The sequence below is a fragment of the Saccostrea cucullata genome, unplaced genomic scaffold (genome assembly GCF_032062105.1).
Source record: "Saccostrea cucullata isolate Sc308-1 unplaced genomic scaffold, CSIRO_AGI_Scuc_v1 ctg1143, whole genome shotgun sequence".
NCBI classification, from domain to species: Eukaryota; Metazoa; Mollusca; class Bivalvia; order Ostreida; family Ostreidae; genus Saccostrea; species Saccostrea cuccullata.
Window position 1 is genome coordinate 313,057 of NW_026931334.1, and position 21,227 is coordinate 334,283.

Below are 21,227 nucleotides of genomic sequence, written 5' to 3' on the forward strand. Positions count from 1 at the left end.
CGAGGAGTCCTGAGTGAGCATTCGATCCAAATTTCGTCACCTCCGTTTCGCACAGGACTGATAAACTCACTCATCTTAAAAAAACACACACAACACACTCACAATTTGCGTTACTAAAATCTCATCATCTCCTTTGCGGGAGGATAACACGAACAGTGGCGGATCTTGAGGGGTACGGGGTTGTAATTAACCTCCCTTTGGATTCAAAAGAAAAAAAGAATTCCCGAATATATGTTGTGTTTTTTTCAAAGGAAAATGTCCATGAACAGCTAGGCTTTGAAGTAATGTGTGAAGAAAATTCAGTTGTGAAAAAAATAATCTCTCATTAGATATAGATAGTTGGTTATTAAGATTTATTATCCAGCTCTTAGCTGCATTTATGTCTTTGCCAAGGATCGGGAAATACAGAAGTCCTCTTCAACTACAAACCATTGGAGATTCTATATAAAGAAGTCTGAGATTAATGACCGTTTGATTGTATACATTAAGTAAAGCTACACCTACTTACAAAAAGTTTACACACTTGATGTATTTTTTATGTGTACTCCGTGAAATAATTAGAAAATTGAAGAAAGTAAAATTTTCGCTTTTGCCCCCGAAAAATAAGGAGAAATTTTTTGTTGATATCTAGTATTTTTCCCCTTTATAGGTAAAAAATTAAAGTAAAATGTCCTGCTCTATTTAATTTCTTGAGAAATATGCAACAATACTTTTAAAGAAATAACTGATATACATTCAACCAAATCATATTATATTGTCATGATAACTAGATTGGTTTTATTTCACAAACATTAACTGTTACTATATCCCCTCATGATAACAACTTATTCGCATGCCTGATCAGCATTAACTTGAGTCGCCGCCATAGTCGCTATCTGTCCAGATTTCATTTGGAATCTACTCCGAAAACTTTACAAAAATGCAATTGAAAGGCAACAGAATTTTCATGTTCGTTCTAATTTTGGTGCAATGTGCATTTATAATAACTTTTGTGATGTGTATGAAATATGATCCGGCTGCAAGACCAACAATTACAGTGGATGCCAAAGCAATGTCTGGAGGTCAACCAAGAAGCCAAAGCAACCAATTACAGAAAATTTACCCAAGTAAGTCATGATCAAATATAAACTGTTACATGTATATAATGAAACCTGTCCCATCATCTCTTTGTCAAAATAACTGAACAACATTGTTTTCAGCATTGGGAAATAAGTTATAATATAACAATGCAGAATAAGAGTATAAGGTTTAAATTGAGCTATCAGATCATAAAAGACTAAAAAAGATAAACAAAAATAGAGTTTGTGTACTAAAAAAGCACAATGTTGAGGAAGATCAGAGAACGAAACTCGTGTACAATGTTGTTAACTCAGTCGAGCGGTCATAACGGTACCATAACGGTCTTTGATGTTGTGAAACCTTCTACAGCCTTTCTTTTCAATATACGAGGTACATTGTACATGTACATCAGTGGAAATTTTTATAATCTTAATATAAAATTTTATATAACCGTGTTTGCACCACTACATGTACTTACTTAGGATTTGACTCTATGTTTAATAAAAAGACAATCACCAAAAGATAAAATAAATTTGCGTTATCAGAATATTATTACAATGTATTTATAGACTGGTATTACATGCACATATATTTCATCTTAATTGACAAGAGATTTGTTACTGTACCTCCTTAGATTTAATATACAAGATTATTTGATACTCCGAAGCCAATAATTATGCAGTTCAGCATGAAATGAAGTTTTAAAAGAAACAAGCAAATTAACCAAATTTTTAGAATGTTCAACTGTTGTAACAAAGTCAAAGGGTTAAATAATGAAAGATTTAAAGTTTGGTCAAGGTTAAATTTTTTCATAAGTATATCAGCCAAAAGAGTTTGTTAAAATAAATTTCCACAAAGAATACATATGTTAAATATATCAGTATATATTCAAAATTTGTGACCAACAATGTATTTATACTCCAAGGTCAAGGTAAAAGGGTATGGTATCCAATTAAAGGCACAAAAATATATTTCAGCCCTTCGTTTAAAAGTTATGGTCAAGGTTAAAGATTTGTTTCAAAGTTGTTGGTATTCAATGAAATGTCTTGTCACAAAGAATACATATGTGGAATGTGAAACAAGCCCTTCAAAAGTTATTTAAAATATATGGTCCAAGGTCAAGGTCAAATTTGGTGGTTGAGAAAGGTCTTATCATAAGGAATACACATGTGAAATATGAAAGCTAGCTCCACTAAATCAAAAGTTATGCAGTTTTTGTTCAGCATGAAATGTAGTTTTAAAAGAAATAATTAAGTGTATATACCGATTCAGTATGGTGATACCATAAGGTTCTGATTATAATGTTTTTTAAAACAATTAAACGTGAAAACGATATGAGAACGAGCTCTGATCAATCTCACTATATATATGCATTAACTGTGAATTGTTAATGTGGTAAAAACTCGGACCCCTTGATACCAGAAGTTGGATTAGTTGCCTATAGAAGGATAAAGCAGCCCCTGTACACCGGTCACAATCGCCACAAGCCTCTGTATTAATCAGGTAAGGAGTTGTCTGTGTTGAAGCTTGGTATGAAAACCAATTGTTGTAAAACTTGCCAGTGGAAATAAGACCAAAGCATTAAGGCTGCATTATATTCAAAAGTCACACCTTGATAAAACCAGGATTGATGCTGGGAGTCCAGTAATGCCAACTTATTTATCAGTAGTGTGCCTTGGTTAAAAAATCGATCGTAATCACAACATGGTCTTGGAACCTTTAAGAACGTATAAACATAATTCAGAGTACATCTGTTCTGAGAAGGCTTTTTATACTCTTATATGACTATACAATGAATTTATACATATGTACGATGAAAATTGTGTTAATCAGAAAACAGTTTACACACCAACTTGGAAATATGGAAAATTTTATTCAAAGAAAGAATAAGATACTAAGTATTTATTCACAACATCTTCATACAAAATTCAAACATTTGCTTAAAAAATGTCAATTCATGTCTGAGAGTATTAATACAGGATCATTATCTGATTCACTATACAGCTGTAACATTAATCATGCAGAGCAAATGTTGGCCCAGACATCACAAAACAAAACAAACAATAGAAGAGACTACCTAAAGTCACAGAAAAGGTCATCATAAAGCCAAACATTCTTTTAAGAGGCTCTCTGACATAGCCTACCCAGAATGCAACACGTCCAATCACAAATAAGATAGAACACAATGGGATGATGGCAAGTGACTCTGACGTCAGATAAGTGCAGAGCACGAGCTGTCCAATTACGTGAAGACAAAGTTGTTCAGTGGTGTTCCGAAGGTACTTCTGTTGTGTCTCCACAATGTGCTCCCCCCGTCCCAACACTGGATTTATTGCAGAACTTTGAAAACGCAGATACATAACAGACATAACACCAAATAAAAGCATGGAGGCAGGGAACATTTGCCAACGCAGGGTATACACCAATCTCACAAGAACGGAGTCTGCAGAGGGGGTGGAGAACGGAAACACGAGATATCCGATAGAACTAAACAAAACAGTAAAGATCATCCCAGCCAGCCCTGTCCTCACAACAAACTGGCGATCTTCAGGGAAAGAACGCATGATCACAATCCCACGTGGACTCACGAGCGGTCAGGCATTTTCATCCAGTCCTTCAAACTGCTTTTTTTATTTAAAAATACTTCATTTTGATTTAATGTTCATATGTCATTTCTTCATGTTTCTAATATCACAGACATCCAGGCTTCATTAGTTCAAGAATATACCGGTATAGGATTCAATATATAATCCATTTTCACTACATACGCTTTGTTTGTTTTGGGGGGATTCTTAATCTAAATATAACATGTTTTACCTGAGTGACACAGGTATTTACAGAAAGACAGGGCTGGGGCCTACAGGCAGGGACTCTTAAGCGAATTGAATATAACTTAATAGGGGTTCGTTTCTCTTGAAGAGTAAAAAAAGACTGTGGAATAATGTTTTCATTGACATATAGTATTCACAATAAATTCAACCCGTACATTCTAACATCAATAGATACTACTAGATAGATACCACACAGCAATAGTGTCTAAAATGAAGATTTTCACAATTAAGATATTTAATGTCATCAAAATGTAAGAAAATATCTTACTTTAGAGTGATACCTTAGTTGCAGTCAGACAAATATGAACAGACAAATATGACAAAAATGAACTTAGTACATGAACTAAGGCTCAATATATTCGCAACAAAAACTAAGAAACTACGAGGATCAAAATACCATGATGTTTTTGATGATGCGATACAAACAGTATAAATAAGTTAAAAAGATTGGCATCGCCGTCCCACTCATACCCACGGCTCTATTTAAAGGTGAGCTGAGATACCCCCACCAAAACAGCAAACGGAAAATCACAAAGATCACCGACAAGATGGGAAGGACTTTAAGGGAATCTTCATCTAGAAATGTACAAAGGGTCAGCATAGCCACTGCATGCATTATGTACTGCTCTATAGTGTTCCTGAGAATCCTGTTTGGTACATCCACGATGTCCTCACCGCCGCCTTTGACGGGGTCGATTGCTGTCGTGTTGAAACGTGCATTTCCAACGGATTGGAGAATCAGCGGAATCGGAAGTGAGGACACGAAGAGACAGCGGATTGTTAAGATAAATCTGTCCACGGGAGACTGAGCCTGTATCGCTGGTAGTGGCAGGAAGTAGTAGGCCCCTAGGAAGAGAGTGGCACACAAAGTCAGACCCGCCATGATCTGTTTACGGATCCAGTCTTTACTCTCTTTTGGAGCTTTTCTTGTTGCTGATTTCTCAGGCATCTTTTACTATAATCTGTATGAAAAAAATTGATATGGTAAAAAAGCCTTTAATTTTTTTCTTACAAACGCTACCCATAACGTTATAATACATCCTTTTTAGATTTTTAAACAGAAGACGCACGCTGTCGTAGATTACCTTGGAATATCAATATGTTGTCAGGTTTAACTTTCAGAATATTTCATTCCTCCCGGTTCTATAAACAGGTATTGAGATTGCTTGTACTGGAGGGGCTAGTGTATATGGCCGAGTTAATATGGCTAACACCGGTACAAAGTCAACAAACTCATATCCGTTATCAATAGCTTTTAAATCTCCTTATTTACTTGAGGAAGACAAACGTAGTACCCAACCAAAGAAAAACCGATTTTTTTTTTACCATATCTGACATACACTTTGTGAAATAATTGTCAGGCTTATACTATATGATGTGACGTTCTATTTCTCCTAATTTGACAAAGATGATGAATTGCACATTAAGCACATGTATACATATATTTTAGTTTAGCATAATTTTATGTAAACTTAAATGGCCCACTAAAGCTACACAATTTCAAAACAGACTTCCAATATCATGATTATCACTGTGTGCACCTATTTGTACTTTCTCTGATTATATTCATATTTCAAAATGTTCATGAGAAGGTTTTTCATTTAACAAATTGAAATAAGGTTAAATCCGGATCATCTGGTACTTGTGACTTTATGTTCTATTAATCTGTAATCAAGCTTTAATTACACTGCATGAAATTGGTCATTATGTAGAAAGAGGTAAAAACGTAACCCAGAGTAGCACATATGTAAGCTTTAATATAGTCTTTTTACTACAAATGTAGTCAGTTTTCCTAAAACAGGCCATAATTCCGTCCAAAATAAATCATCAAAACGGAAAGATGGAAATGCACACTTGGTACAACTTTAATACATTGTAGTTATTCCAGTATAACTTGGTAGCTATTTATTTCATTCCTAAATAATATGCATTCTTGTAAAAATTATGACAAAATTACATGATGTGAAAGATATCATGCAGTACATGTATAAGGCTACTGACAAATAAGATAAAATTGCAAACCTTTCAAAAATGTTTTACAATTCATTATAAAATACTATATATTTGTAAAAATGACCTTGTTTACAAGTAAAACATATAGTACTGACGTAAATTAATTTCGACTTTGGTTTAATAACTCCTATTACCTGATCAATGTAGAGGAGCTCGCGGCGGATACTCCAGATTGATAAGGGATGCTTACTTCTCCTAGGTACCGGATTCCAACTCTGATATTTCTAGAGGTTGTTTTTGAATGTTATAGATCATTTAGATTATTTAGTTGAACAGTTCGCTTCTTATTTTCTATACCTATGCAGATAAACGCAATATTTAACTGCAGTAAATACAAGATTAGTTGTCATGTTGTAAATTTTCTATTTACTGCCACCCGGTGTAAATTCAAAATTTACAACATGACATTACCATATAAGGTTACTTCAGTGAATACTGTTGTTTTTCCTTCACAGCATGGAAAACTATGGTTGTCAGTATCCTCCATGTTTTAAATATAATCCAAACTTATGTCAAAAGCTAGTCACTCTGAGTTTGCAAATATGTGCCGTTTTTATAGGTTACTCAAACATAAGGTATGTAATTTACGTCACATTTACAGATGTCAAAATAATTTTAGAAGTAGTGAAGTCTTTTGATTGAATTCTTATGATAATTTTGCTGAGTCATTCAATTTTTTATGATATTAAAAATAACAGATATATAAACCTTATATAATCATAATACCCGAGGGCAATAATGGGGAATATGAATTTTCATGGACAAAGAAATCATATTGTAATTATTGTATTTACTACCACCCAGGTAAATTAAAAAATAACAATAAGTCAGATCTCAAATAATACTAAAGTATACCATATACATTCATTATCTTTGTCAGAATGCAAAATGTGCAATAAATGTATACAACCAGTGTAGGTATAAATGTGCTAGCAAACCCCCACCCCCTGTTCATTGGAGAGGACATGTACCCATACTGATATACAATTCTAGCCATCAGGAATATCCCTGAAAGAATGGGAATAACCCTCATAGAACTGCCCTCCAGAAACAGAGTCAATGTTAACATCGCCATCATATGTAGAAAGAACTGCTCCGTTGTGTTCCGAAGGATGCGGTTTGGGACGTCCACGAGATTTTCAGCCCCGCCATACACCGGATCAATGGCGTCCGTGTTACCTCGGACGTTACCGACCCCAATGATCCCCATTATTATGGAAAACGAGGAGACAAACAAACAACATATCGTAAAGGCTAATCTCTCGGACAGCTCGGTGATTTTAGAGGTGTTGATGTTGAGAAGCCAGTAGCTGAAGAAAAAGACGGAGCCACTGACAATTAATGAAGTCACTATCTGCATTTGGACACGTGTTTTCTTTTCCCGGAATGTTCTCTTGTCCTTCTGTTTGTCCGACATGTTTTCTTCTGGCTGCTAAAATTTAGAACATTCAAAAGAAGCGAACAAACAAACACAAAATAAGATCAGCCTGCTACACGTGTTGTTATTATTTTCATATCAAGTAGTGAACAATACATACCTCCATTGAAACATGCATACGTTAAATTAAGCTTACCTTATTCTGTTCTATGCTATGTGTCTCATTAATATTCGTACACTATTTCTACGGTCAACAGTTTTGGCTATGAATGTGAAAACGGCGGAATGGCTTTAATGACCCATATCAGCAATGTAGGAAACACCTCAGACAATACTAAGGGTCCTGAATGAAGTGACTTGAATCACACTTTCAAGGATTATGCACTTGCTTCGGCTGTTTGATCGTACATTTTGGGGAGGAATGGTGACTTGATAAATGTATTTGATATTAAGAGTCTTAATGACTGCAAATGGTAGATGAAACATAAGGAGATAACGAACATCAAAAGTCTATAAGAAAATACAAAACAGGAGCTGAGCAAATACGGACCTCCAAACATCAGAGGTGGGATCAGGTGCCATGGAGGAGTGAGCATCCCCTGCCGAACGGTCACACCAGCTGTATACTCCTTGTCATGATCGGGAAATGACGGGAAAATCCGTTGACAATTCAGTGTATAAATAATAGACTAACAATTACTGTTAAAAACGTCAGTCAGCATTTGACTCAATGATAATAAATTGTATTTGCTGACTAGGTCATTGTTTCGGCTATAGAACTTACGAAATGATGACTAAACGAGACTGCTGATATTCTAGATTCATCAACTTGTTTGTCTCGTTTTAAAAATTGTTCATACGTAGAGCATGCTCTTGCGTATCGAATCAACTGAGATATATAAATTCCGTATGCAGATAATGAAGGTATATTGCTGCATAAGTAAGGGCAAATGACGATAGAAAAGATCTGACCTAATTTTTATGGGTAACTTAACAGATATACTTTTTAGAAGCCTGTTTCTGTTTGCAAAGTTCAAACTTGCAGGGATGATACATCTATGAATGGACACCACCAGACGTGGATGCTGGATCTGACCTTCAGATCCTTAATGAGTGAGTAGGTAGCAGAGGAAGTTCTGTCAATAGTTTTTTAGTGTACAAATCCTTAGAAAATCAACCTTGCATCCTATAGGTCTACTTGGTACTACTTGGAAATATATACTTGCTTCTAAAACTTTAAAGTGGTCACTCATCCGGAAAATAAGTCAGATCAAGCAAGTCTGGAAGTGGGCATCACTGGATACAGCATTCAGGCAAGTGTGATGGGAAGTGGACACGCTCCAGGACACCGACAAAACACCGATATAATTATTATAGTTCACTTTATATCGACTTTGTTGAGGTGAACTCAGAGTCGAGTTTATGGATTTTAATAGCAATATATTTGTAACCTAAGAGAAATTACAAGTACCATTTATGCCGTATACAATGTAGCTCAACGAACTTGGGGGAAGTCCATGTGATGCCGTCGGTATAGGCGTCCAAGGTTAACGTTTTTGATGCAGTTTTCATTTTTAGTACTTATTTGCCCTACATTAGTCAGAGATGCATGTAAGATACTTCTAGTGTGTTTCATTGTACCAGCAAAGGTTTCTGATGCTGTGATTTCAGTAAAAGGAGTGAACAGATTAAAGTGTTTCCTAAACTTACATGGATGATACCGGTACTTCTAAGGATGCACACTACCGCTTCGGATGCTTTTTTTGAATGAGTTTTTGGAAAAGATTCAATCAAAAGTAACTATAAGCCCTATGATGACAAAACTTGCATGATGATGAATCCAAGGAAGATTACTAACGGACTTGCTTCGGATGCTGGATTTTACCTACATTTTCGGATGAGTAGTCAGGTAAAAGTCTTAAAAGTTGGTTGATTTCCAAGTAATTATAAGCCCTATGTTGATCAAACTTGCATGGATGATAATTCTAAGGATGTAGTTGCCCATGTGACACAGTAACTAAAGCATCTGCTCTAGAGTCGCGAAGTAAGGAGTTGATCCTTAAGTCGTAGGTTCGAATCCCACTGTGGAACGAGGAAATCGGTCTATGGATGAGACCATGTAAACCGAGGTCGCAGTAACTGCTGGCACAAAAAAATTCCTCACTGCTCAATGACTCCGAGTGCCGAGTAAAGGACAAAATTTGCAGCTCTGTGGTAACGCACTTTGAAAAAAATTAAGCACTTTGAAAAAAAGATTTCAAAGGGCGTTAAAATTTTGACAAAATCAACACACTTTGAAAATTTTTTTGTGTTAAGATTGTACACCAACATTTTTTACTATGGGTACATTTAACGCACTTTGAAAAAAATATGTATAAAACAAAAAATTCTAGTCTTAGATCTTAGTAGTTGAGAGAATCAATTTGTAATAAATATATCTTTCGAAAAACCTTTTAATTTACATGTATTGATTTACCCTCATTGAGAACAAGGAGAAGACGAGTACATGTAGAAGGTCTCTCAGCCCAACTCTTTTTGGGGGGGGGAGTTGAACTATGTTCAATCTCCCATGGTCATCACGCATTTAACATGCGCAGTAATTTGTGTTGATTATATAGAGCCGAAAGCGAGGCTACTGTGTCGACCGATTTACTCCGATGACATTCAACAGAAAACATGCATAAACATCCGCCACAAATAGTTCATGTCATTTTCTCCTGAATTGATCTAATTTTTTTCATAATTTGAAATATAAGTAAATGTAATGATAAAGTAATCTTATTTTGAATATTAGATTTCGTTCAAAGTAAAAACTAAATTATAAAGAACCTCAAAAGTTTTTCGTTATGGAACTCATTTTTAGTGTAGCGTCATACACTGAAAGAGATACGAACGACAACTCTACATACTGACGGCAAGCGGTAAATCTAGTCTTCCCGACGCCCGACGGTCCCGGATTTTTAGCAATTTCTTTTTTACCAGCGCACAGAATTTATTCAAACTTTTCATGAACATTTTCTTGGTTTAAATGAATTCATTAATGCATAAAAACTTTAGGAAACATGCGTATTTATTACTAAATCAGCAGTATCACCTGCCAAAAGCGGTAAATCTAGTACTCTGTTATAAATGTTAAAACCACAAACGGACATCGATGTTTTCGTAAAATCGCGATTAAAAACAACAAAATGAAGTATATTTTTTTTAATAAACGGAAAACCTCATTTACATACCAGATAATGTGTACGCACACAAACTCTCACATATATGTACCACTGTTTTTATGTTTGGTCATTAAATATTTGTTTTTAACTTGGTATTGCTTTTTTCTTCACAATATTAAAATAGATTAAGTTTTGACGTACTCCATATATAATGTTCGTGTAATTGACATACATTTATATTCACAGAAAAGTTTTATATAACAAACCTATTAACTCTTAAAAGGATGCTGTGTTAAAATCCACATTTTATCAACATTGATATTACTCCTGCGAAACTGAAATTTTCGTAACACATGGGTAAAGGTGCCAAGGAAAAATATATTACAAATTTGAAGACTGTGAGCAGTGAATTATATAAATGATCAACCGCCTCTAATATGAATATAATGGCAGTGTCCATGTTTTGCAATGGGAAACCCAAAATATGTGTAGGATGAAAAAGTAATAGAAGGTGCACAACGGCAATATGTAATTAAGATTCTATGAAAATTTCGTTCAGTTCCACTGTTGTGTAAGAGGAGTTGGGGATATGAGATGGGTATACCTAAAGCGTAACAAACAGATAGACGGAAATCCCAATTAATAAATACCCTCCCGCTTTTCAAGCAGGGGGTTCAAAAAAGGACTAATGTAGGCAGGCAAGCATTATGGCCCATGCATTTTTTTGCTATTCAATGTCTCTGAATGTCTTTATCAAGATTGTTGCAACTCAGAAAATCTGAAACAGTTGTGTGTATTTGAAATAATAATATTGTTCACTCACTTAACCTCCCGATCAAAGATTTTTTTACACCATGTTCAACTCCCATGAGTGCTTTCAGTACTTTGATTTCTTATACATAGCCGTCGGAAGCACATTGAAAGCCCCCCCCCCCCCCCCCCCCCCCAGCTTTTGCATAACTGATATGACGTTGAAAACTTTCAGTAAACTGGAAAAGAAATTACGTACAGTAAAACATTTAAGAGAAAAATCAAAATCGCTCACTTTCACATCCTGAAGTGACCTTACCATCGAAAAGTTATCCAACAGGTTCAGTTATTTATCATGCCGAAGATTTGCATGAATACTGACCTAGGCATACACATTTTTATACCCCCGCTTCGAAGGAGAGGGGGTATACTGTTTTACCCTTGTGTGTCTGTCTGTGTGTCTAGCTGTGTGTCTGTCCGTAACAAATTTTCGTCACAGTTTTCTCAGCAACTACTCTTCGTAGATGCTTGAAATTTTAACACAATCTTCTCTGCGATATGCCATACGGAGGGATACATTTTTGTTTAAATCCAATGTCAACTTCCTGTTTGTCTGTGTGTCTGTCTGTTTCATACATAAAAATTCTCCTCGCAGTTTTCTCAGCAACTACTCATCGCAGATGCTTGAAATTTTAACACAATCTTTTCCTGTTTGTCTGTGCGTCTGTCCGTTTCATATATAACAAATCTTCATTGCAGTTTTCTCAGCAACTACTCATCGCAGATGCTTAAAATTTTAACACAATCTTCCCGATGGCATGCCATACGGGTTGGATTCATTTTGGGTCAAATCCGATGTCAACTTCCTGTTTGTCTGTGCATCCCTCTGTTTCATACATAATAAATTTTCGTCGCATTTTTCTCATTAACTATTCATAGTAGATGCTTGAAATCTTAGTACACTCTTTGAACGAGAACATTGAGGCATGCCCTATGGTGGGATTAATTTTGATGTGAATCTGATGTCAACTTCATATTTTTCTGTGCATCTGCCTGTAATTGAACTTGTGTATATTAACATGATACATGTAGTGTTTATTTACATCAGAGCCGGGGTATTACTAGTGAGCATTGGTTAACAGATTTATTGTTTTTTCAAAGTGCGTTAATATGGTCAATATTCTATTCCCAAGTACATGTGTAACTTCAACTTCTATCAGTCAACATTGCAGAAATGGTACAACTGTGGATGTGCACTACTAGTGTACTATTTGTTTTGTACAGTTGGTCTACTAGATCATAAGTTTAATGTGGGACTTGTCTGACTTAGAGCCAACATTGGTTCGAATCCCACTGTGTGACGCGGAGTCCTTCGGATAAGACTGGATAAACCGAGGTCCCGTGTCACAGTCGGTGCTGGCAAGAAAAAGATCCCTCAATGCTCAATGACCTTAAGTGACGAGTATAGGACAAAATTTGCAGCTTTCCACCGGCACTTGATGGCGTCTCCATATGAGTTAAAAATTCTCGAGAGGGAGTTAAACAATATACAATCAATAAAGTATAAGATGAGATCTGTAATTTCTAAATACCGATGTTTTTATGCGCCCGGATCGGTAGATCTGAGGCGTTTATGTCCTGTCTGTCTGTCTGTTTGTTTGTTTGTCTGCAAACTTTAACCTTCGTCATAACTTTTGAACCATGAAAGGTAGAGACTTAATGTTTGGTATGCATACTACACTATTTAAATTCTTTCAAATGATACCAAGGTCATTGACCTTGTGACCTTGACTGTGACCTATATGCTAAAAGTAGTGTCTTTGTCTGCAAACTTTAACCTACACCATATATAACTTTTGAACCTTGAAAGTTAGAGACTTCATATTTGGTATGCATACTCCACTAATTAAGCTCTTACAAATGACACAGGTCAATGACCTTGTGACCTTGACTGTGACCTATATGCTAAAAAAGCATTTTTGAACCTTCACAATAACGTTTTAACCATGAGAGATAGATACTTCATATTTGGTATGCGTACTCCACTTATTAAGTTCTTTCAAATCACACCAAGCTCAATGACCTTGTGACCTTGACTGTGACTTATATGCTAAAAATAGCTTTTTCGTACCTTCGTCATTACTTTTGAATCATAAGAGATAGAGACTTCATATTTGGTATGCATACTCCATTTATCAAGTTCTTTCAAATGACACCAAGGTCAATGACCTTGTGACCCTGACTGTGACCTGTATGCTAAAGATAGCTTTTTTTCAAACTTTGTTGCCACCGGACGCATAGTGTTTCACAAACACATCTTGTTTTCTGTTGTGAATATGTGAAAATAAAGCTTAAAACAAGTATAAAGTATATTCTAGACATTTATTTTGAAATATATTTGAAAGAGCATATCATTTCATAGTTACTGTATTTTTTTCTATTATTAAGACAGCAACATATTGCCTGTAAACAATCGATACGTACAATACAGGTACACAATTAATGTAGGAATAAAAGTCATGATAAACCCAAAGCTCCTGTTAAAGGGAGATCGGGAATATCCTAGCCCGTAAGTTAACCGGCCAAGCAGAAACAGTCCGGATAAAACTGGAATAGCCTTCAGAGAACTAACATCCAGGATAGTGCTCAAAGCCAAAATTCCCGCCATGTGCAAAAAATACTGTTCGACATTATTTCGTAGAATTCTGTTCGGAACCTCTATCAGGTTTTCTGCTCCGCCATTGATAGGATCAACAGCATTCGTACTCCCTCGGACTCTTAGTACCCCAAACATTGCAAATATTATGCAGAAGGAGGAAATGAACAACCACTTGACTGCAAACGCGAGGCGTCCCGCAGGGTCCTTCAGTCCGGAAGTATTTATTGGCAGTGTCCAGAAACCGAAGGTAAACAGAACTAAGCTCGTCACAATCGCCGAGAGCATCTGAATCCGAATCCAAGGCATGTTCTCTATCAGCAGGCGGGGTTTCGTCTTCTCTTTGCTCTCCATTATGAAGTCTGGGAGGCTAAATGGTCCCTGAAAGAATTGTAAAAATAAGAATTTGTATATAAATCTATGTTAACATCATGCTGTGTCTTTTTAATGGAAGAAATTAAAAAGTTTAAATATTAGGTTTACTAAAAATCTTACCTTAGTTAATGTTCGATGTGCAATTGCTAATGCTTAATATCCAATGAAATGGACAGTCTCTTATATCGTGCGCCGAATGCTGTAATGTAATGACCTTCGATCGGGCAGCTTCAAGCAAGTAGAGGTGACAAAGTAGAACGACACAATCATAAGTATTGTTTACATACAGGGGTTCGTCAGGGGATATCTTTTCTTATAAAGGTGAAAAAGAAGAACGCAGTGACTTTTTAAATGGCTCGTTAACGGGGAATGCGTTATGTTGAAAGGGGGATAAAGGCAAGGCCCTGAAAGCATTTTTAAAGTAAAATTCCAGTAGTTATATTCATACAAAATTTCATGTTTTCCGTAATGTTTAAGTTGTGTTTCAATTAAAAAAGAAAATATTAAAGGATAAAGTTTATTCAGAGCATTTATAGAAATCAAGGTGCGTTCCTTTCGTGACGAGAAGCTAAGGATGTCAAACGATTTAATCATACAGTGTATAAGTAAAATAAATTTATACGATATTATTTTATAGATATAATATATAGGAAATTATATTTTGAAAACATGCTGTTACATTTATTTTATTTCTGAATAGTGCATGAAAAAAATTGAATGAAATGTAATTGCCGATGTTGAAACAGAATAAACAATGCGATTTTTATATACCTAAAATAAAAATCATACGCAGCAGCATGGAATGCAGGATAGTTGATCAGAGGACTTTGTGCCTTTTTGAAAGGCATAGATTTGATTCAACGTCTAAGTAAAAGTACACCCAGTCATATATTGTGTTTTTCAAATAAAAGGTTTCATTGGTCGCCATTAACTTCCAAAGCACCTTGCGGGACAGAATTAGGAAGTTTAATTATGTAACTAATGTTGGGAATGTACCAGACTTCAACCTGACTTACGGAATCATATATAAGCATTTTGGATAATAAATTAAATTTCTTTATTTTGCTATCAAATATTTAGGCAAATTTCAAATAAATTTAAAAATACCTCCAGATATAATAAGTTATACCTTTATGCTTATAATCATCCTATCAGAGTCTGTAAGCACCACTTTGTTTTAAATTAAATTATAAAACCAAGAAATCATAAGGATCGAAGCTCCATTATCGTAACCCATATTGTTAACATTACTTGATTGATTGTATGTTGCTTAACGTCCCTCTCGAGAATTTTTCACTTTAATGGAGACGCCACAACTTGCCGGTGGAGAGCTAATCGGTACTTACAGCCATTGGGCAGGGAGGGATCCTTTTCGTCCCAGCACCTACTGCGACACAGGACCCCAGTTTGTACAGTCTCATCTGAAAGACCGGTCTCCAAGTCCCACAGTTGGATTCCAGCCTGCGACGTTAACCACTGCGCCACGCGGGCGACAACATAACTTGTCGGTCAAAACAATATTTAAAAACATCTTTTATTACTAGTATTAAATCGTATACATGTACATTTAATAAATGATTAATAAAATTATACTATGGATGGTGCAGCACAAATGTATACGATATTCAATGAACAGTGTTAGTAAAAGGGGATGATATCTTTACACGTGCAATATGTAGTAATACATGTATATGAATTACATTTTGAGATATGAGACATTACTAGAATTTTAGGAAATACGTGGTGATGAATTTATATAAAACATATCCATAGGTTGCCATTGTAGGCATAAAAGTGATGCCAAATCCGAATCCTCTATTCATGGGTGAAGATTTGTAGCCGATGGCGAAGAAGACTCGACCAAGAAAAAATAAGACAACTAAGACTGGAATATCGGACATACAATTTTCGTCCAGATATGTTGTCAGTGCTAATAATCCAACTGCATGCATGGAAAACTGCTCGATTGTATTTCGTAGTATCCTGTTTGGTAGTTCCACGAGGTGTTCCGCACCTCCCTGAAGTGGGTCGATGGCTTTCGTGTTACCTCGGACATCTAACACCCCAAAGATGGCAAATAAGATCGGGAGTGAGGAGACAAACAACCACCTGAGGGTGAAAGTCAGACGGTCCTGGGGAGTTTTCAGTGTTTCCGTGTCAAGAGGAATGTTCCGGACCGTGAAGTAAACCGCAGCACAAACGGCAATGGCTCCTGCGAATTCCTTGTAGACCCAACTCAGTTTTTTATTGTGCTCTTCCTTCTCTTTTGCATTCATCTCAGCCATTGTTTACAGTTTAAAATTGTCTAGAAAAAAAAAAAGAATTTTACTGAGAGAAATACTGAGCATATCAATTACATTCATAAAAATCTATTTTTGTCCCCTGAAAGTGCGGGATGTTAATTTCGGTCCGTTCATCCGTCTGTCTGTCTATACTTCTGCCTGTAAGACCACGCGATAGCCCGAAAATTAAGCTTTTGCAATGAAAATTTAATACAACAAGCTATAATTCAGAGAAACTGTGTCCCCGCTTAAGGAAAAAAAGACATGCTTGCGCGGATTGGGGGTGGGGGTGGTTAAGTTTTTGCAATTAAATATTATACAATGTACCATAATTCCCTAATTCCCTTTCATCCTTCTTTAAGTGCCCCCCCCCCCCTCGATCCCGCCCACCTAGATCCGCCCATCCTCTTCTTTTGCCATGGGCATGGGATACAGATTCTCTTAATAAGCTTGTTAAAATTAATTGTGCTCACAAATTTTTCCTATTGAGTATTGTTGGATCTTGAAATATTTTTAGCAACAACAAGTTATACATATACCGCCACAAATGTCTCTCCCCTTTTTGTATAGCTTTCCATAACTCAAGGCATTAAGCTGTTAAGTGATAGCAGGGTCATGGTAAGACAAGATATGAAATACATGCTCGCAGTATAGCAACAGCTCTGTACTAATAAGCATCCTTAGTGCATTAAATGGATGAATCTTACCCTCCTCGTTCTGTTTATGTCCTAAAAAATAAACTTGTGCACTGTTTGCGCTTCAGCTCCGAGGTAGGTCATTTTGATAACCTCATTGCTGTTATGAGAGTTCTAGAAAGGCCAAGAGGAACAACTCTTTTATTTTTAACTATCCGTGTCAGATCTTTATATTTTCAGAATGCATGTTGGAATTATAGTGGCCAACTTTTTTCAAGTCGAACTTCCTTAAAGTTTCACTTCCAATTTTTTCCTATATTTCTTGCTTTGTATATACTGTGGTAAATAAAAAGTGGGGGGGGGGGGGGCAACCATCTTTTCAATAGACATTTTCTATAGTAAAGGTAATGTTAGGGAAAAAAGGCCCCGTTTAGTGCATATCCCCCCCCCCCCCCCCCCGGATAGTACGTGCCTGCATTATTACACATGTTCAATCTATTGATTTTATCATCAATCATATACATCAGTTTTCATTACGTAATGACAGGCAGCAATTTCATTTTTTTCGGGGAGGGGGCTAACAAAACTTTAAGAGCGTTCCATAGTAGGAGCTCCTCCTTAAAATTAAACTCTTTGTTAATAACTGATTTTACGAACTGAAAACAATAAATTGTTTTTAAAAATATATATATATAATACCAGTATCATTTCTTCGCACGTATGTGTTTTGGTCAATATAATGATAATTTTAAAATTACATATAACTGTTAATATCAGTTTGGTGCTTGTTTCTTTTATGGTGAAAATTTGAAAACATTTGTTTGACAAAGTGATGTCCCCAAAATTTAAAATGAAATGGTGATATATTTAAACTGAAAAGTTGATAACAAATCGTGTACTTACATGTATCAGAAAGAATTGCCTCAATGCAATAAATTGCCAAATAAAAATGTATTTCCTGTGAATTGATTTTCATTTATTGTATGAAATGTAGATAAGGAACAATTATCAAGTATAAATAGTCAGCGAAATCGTGAAGAATCTAATAAATAGGTTGAATTGCAAATCCGCCTTCTATTACGCACTAGTACTATCACTTTAAAATGTTTAAATTGATGATAACGCTTTTATGCATGTATTGACAGTTTCCGAACAATGTTCGTATTTCTTCTTAAAATACTCATATAAAAATCAATGAACAACCTGTCTTATTTATTAGCTAGTTATTTTATATCAGAAAGACCTATAAAAGTTTTTCCCCCTTAAAAAAAAATTTATATACTTCTCCTGAAGACATATGGACGATTTTCTATATTTTATTTGGTACAAATGAAGACAAAGTGCATTCAGTGTCACTCATAGATGTAATAAAATAGTCTGAGTAATTCATTTATGGAGAGAGACGGGGTCAAGGCTAGAGCTGGGGGAGGTCCCTAAAGTAAGATACGATGTATACAGTTTTAGCTCTTCTGAGCCGGAGGCTCAAACTCAAAGAGCTAATCCTCTTGTCATTTAATCGGTGTGCGTCATTTTTTTTTTTTTTTTTGGAATATGGGTCGTGACTTAAAAGAACCCCTTGGCGAATTTTGTCAAATCCATGGCACACTTCTCCTATTTGTGATGCGACTCTTAAACAAGGGGAGGTAATTCAGAAAAAAATTAAAACTAAAGTATTGGTAGCTTAAAAAAAATCTCAACAACCACTGGCCTTAGAATTATAACCTTTTTAGTTGTTTCATTTTGGGTTCTCAGTTTTTCAGCCAGAAGGCGTCGTTGCAAACCACGACCAAAATATACGATCTTCTCCCATTCAGGAGGGAGCTATATGCAGACTCCGAACCATGGCCAGAGGATGACCAGAATGGAGATCATGATGACCTACTTTTGGAATTTCAAGGCTTTATTTTAATATACAGAATACTTATAGAGGTTTCAACCAGAAGTGACTGTTGAACAATTTATGAATTTATTTTTGGGCCTCTTCTTTTACTGTCTAACAGAAATATACATTTAAATCAATTTGAATATGCCTAAATATATGTTTACCCTCTCAATTATAGACCTTACGTCTAGAGTATTTCAATAAAATCTATCAATGCCATACTATACATTTATTGACTGAGTTTGTTGGCAACGTTACGTTTTGTTGGTCGAAAAAAACTAAAGTGTTAGGTTGAGCCGTTAGGCCTCAGGCAAACAGTTTGATTCGAGAGGTCAACAAATTTTGTCTAAGAACACAGTCAATGAATGTTTTTTAATCTTTTATTTTTTTATTTACCTTTTATTCATTCACTTCTTCTGATTGTATGTCGCATAGATACAAACGAATGCAAATGAGATTTAGCTGATCCCGCTCATTATGTTACGTAAGCAGTCCAACATCTCATTGTTAGGTCCAACACCTCACTCCCCGGTTTTAGAACCGCTCAGAAAAACATTGGAAATGTTAGAGTTTTTATAGAATAGATTTTTATAGGACAATTTTTAAAGGTATAACAATCGAAATCGAAATTTCCAGTATAATTTCTTGAACTGAATGGTGACTGGGCGAAAATAACACGATAGATATAACCCCGTATACAGTAATTTTTTTTTAGCTCACCTGAGCCGAAGGCTCAAGTGAGCTTTTTTGATCCATTTTGTCCGTCGTCCGTCCAGCTGTCCGTCCGTCTAGCTGTCCGTCCGTCTGTAAACTATTCACATGTTCGACTTCTTCTCAAGAACCACTGGGCCAATTTTAACCAAACTTAGTACAAAGCATCCTTGGGTAAAGAGGAGTTGAAATTGTTAAAATCAAGAGCCAAGTCCCTTCACAAGGGGAGATAATCAAGAAAAGACAAAAAATAGAGTGGGGTCATTAAAAAATTTCTTCTCAAGAACCACTGGGTCAGAAAAGCTAAAATTTATGTGGAAGCATCCGTGTGTAGTGTAGATTCTAAATTTTTCAAATCACGACCCCCGGGGGTAGGGCGAGGCCACAATAGGGAACGCAAGTTTTAAATTGAAATATATATGAAAATACTTTAAAAATCTTCTTCACAGGAACTACTGGGTCAGAAAAGCTGAAACTTATGTGGAAGCATCGTGTAGATTTTAAATTGTCCAAATTATGACCCATGTGGTAGGGTTGGGTCAGTGCAATATGTATTACAAGGGGGGAAGTTGGTAAAGAAAAACACGGTCAAAGCTACTCAGGTGAACGATGTGGCCAGTGGGTCTCTTGTTTTATTTCCCCTTTGAAGCCATCGTCTCAAACCCCGGTCCGGACTCTTCCATACCAGAATGGGAGAGGATCGTACATTTTAGCCGTGGTTTGCGACGATGCTTTGAGGCTTTGTCTTTTAAAATTTGAATAGGAGAATGAAATGAATTAACATCCACTGTGTGTGAGTTATTGTTATCACACCTTCCATACTGAAATTTTGTAGATAAATGAGGAAATGTTACCCTCACCCTTTATTTTGGGATACATGTATATTGATATTGATTTGCAGGGACATGTTTCTTTTCGGTTTTTTTGTTTAGTGTGGCTGATCCGTTTCATTGAATTAATTCAATTTCAATTTATCAAATTTTCTTTGAATATTTATTATTTACTTTTTACATTGCATATTTTTTTTTTTACTTTAACAGCTCCATTAATGTAATGTGATGAGAATTATAACTCAAAATTTTAATGATTTTATTCTTTGTGCACATACTTTCATTATTTTCTATTCACTTACATTTGCTACTTTCCCTATTACATTTATCTTGATTACTAGCAATATTGTTCATAAATACATAAATATGGGTTTATGACACCAGTCCTGGGCAGTTTGGATGAGCAGATCTAGGTTATTTCATTTTATAAGGAGAATGGTCTGTGAGAATGTTTATCTAGTATCATATAGTTACGATGTTTCAGTCATTCGCCTCGTCATTTAAATACTACTTATACAAACTGTGTAAATACCTTTCAATTTCCTCGTTAGAGAATTTCGAGATGCTATTTACTGCTTCACTCAAATTCCACATACAGGAATAGGATTACAAAGATACGGTAGCTCAAATAAATCTTTCATGCTCTGATATCATATTTATA

The 21,227-nt window shown here is 35.6% G+C and overlaps 4 protein-coding genes across 5 annotated transcripts; all 4 read right to left on the reverse strand.

Annotated features, from left to right (window-relative positions):
* Positions 1-4,231: 4,231 nt before the first annotated feature.
* On the reverse strand, positions 4,232-5,250 carry LOC134232259 (transmembrane protein 79-like). Its single transcript, XM_062714220.1, has 2 exons — positions 4,976-5,250; positions 4,232-4,852 (listed from the first exon to the last, which is right to left on the reverse strand). The coding sequence occupies exon 2, from the start codon at positions 4,837-4,839 to the stop codon at positions 4,279-4,281; it is 561 nt and encodes a 186-aa protein (XP_062570204.1). The 5' UTR covers positions 4,840-4,852; positions 4,976-5,250; the 3' UTR covers positions 4,232-4,278.
* A 1,455-nt stretch (positions 5,251-6,705) lies between these two features.
* On the reverse strand, positions 6,706-7,369 carry LOC134232260 (transmembrane protein 79-like). Its single transcript, XM_062714222.1, has one exon. It carries the CDS (start codon positions 7,318-7,320, stop codon positions 6,748-6,750), a length of 573 nt encoding a protein of 190 aa, XP_062570206.1. The 5' UTR covers positions 7,321-7,369; the 3' UTR covers positions 6,706-6,747.
* Positions 7,370-13,558: 6,189 nt separating this feature from the next.
* Positions 13,559-14,472, reverse strand: LOC134232261 (transmembrane protein 79-like). Of its 2 annotated transcripts, none has more exons than XM_062714224.1 (2): positions 14,335-14,472; positions 13,559-14,221 (listed from the first exon to the last, which is right to left on the reverse strand). In XM_062714224.1, exon 2 carries the CDS (start codon positions 14,203-14,205, stop codon positions 13,639-13,641), a length of 567 nt encoding a protein of 188 aa, XP_062570208.1. In that variant the 5' UTR covers positions 14,206-14,221; positions 14,335-14,472; the 3' UTR covers positions 13,559-13,638. The 2 variants fall into 2 exon arrangements, with proteins under 2 accessions (XP_062570208.1, XP_062570207.1); XM_062714223.1 differs by having other exon boundaries at positions 13,559-14,232; positions 14,347-14,471.
* Positions 14,473-15,746: 1,274 nt separating this feature from the next.
* LOC134232262 (transmembrane protein 79-like) lies at positions 15,747-17,303 on the reverse strand. Its single transcript, XM_062714225.1, has 2 exons — positions 17,216-17,303; positions 15,747-16,531 (listed from the first exon to the last, which is right to left on the reverse strand). Exon 2 carries the CDS (start codon positions 16,509-16,511, stop codon positions 15,948-15,950), a length of 564 nt encoding a protein of 187 aa, XP_062570209.1. The 5' UTR covers positions 16,512-16,531; positions 17,216-17,303; the 3' UTR covers positions 15,747-15,947.
* Positions 17,304-21,227: the final 3,924 nt, after the last annotated feature.

What these genes read in the sequence shown, in the direction of transcription:
- LOC134232260 (XM_062714222.1), bottom strand. Translation starts at nt 7,320, where the DNA reads ATGTCGGACAAACAGAAGGACAAGAGAACATTCCGGGAAAAGAAAACA.
- LOC134232262 (XM_062714225.1), bottom strand. Translation starts at nt 16,511, where the DNA reads ATGGCTGAGATGAATGCAAAAGAGAAGGAAGAGCACAATAAAAAACTG.
- LOC134232261 (XM_062714224.1), bottom strand. Translation starts at nt 14,205, where the DNA reads ATGGAGAGCAAAGAGAAGACGAAACCCCGCCTGCTGATAGAGAACATG.
- LOC134232259 (XM_062714220.1), bottom strand. Translation starts at nt 4,839, where the DNA reads ATGCCTGAGAAATCAGCAACAAGAAAAGCTCCAAAAGAGAGTAAAGAC.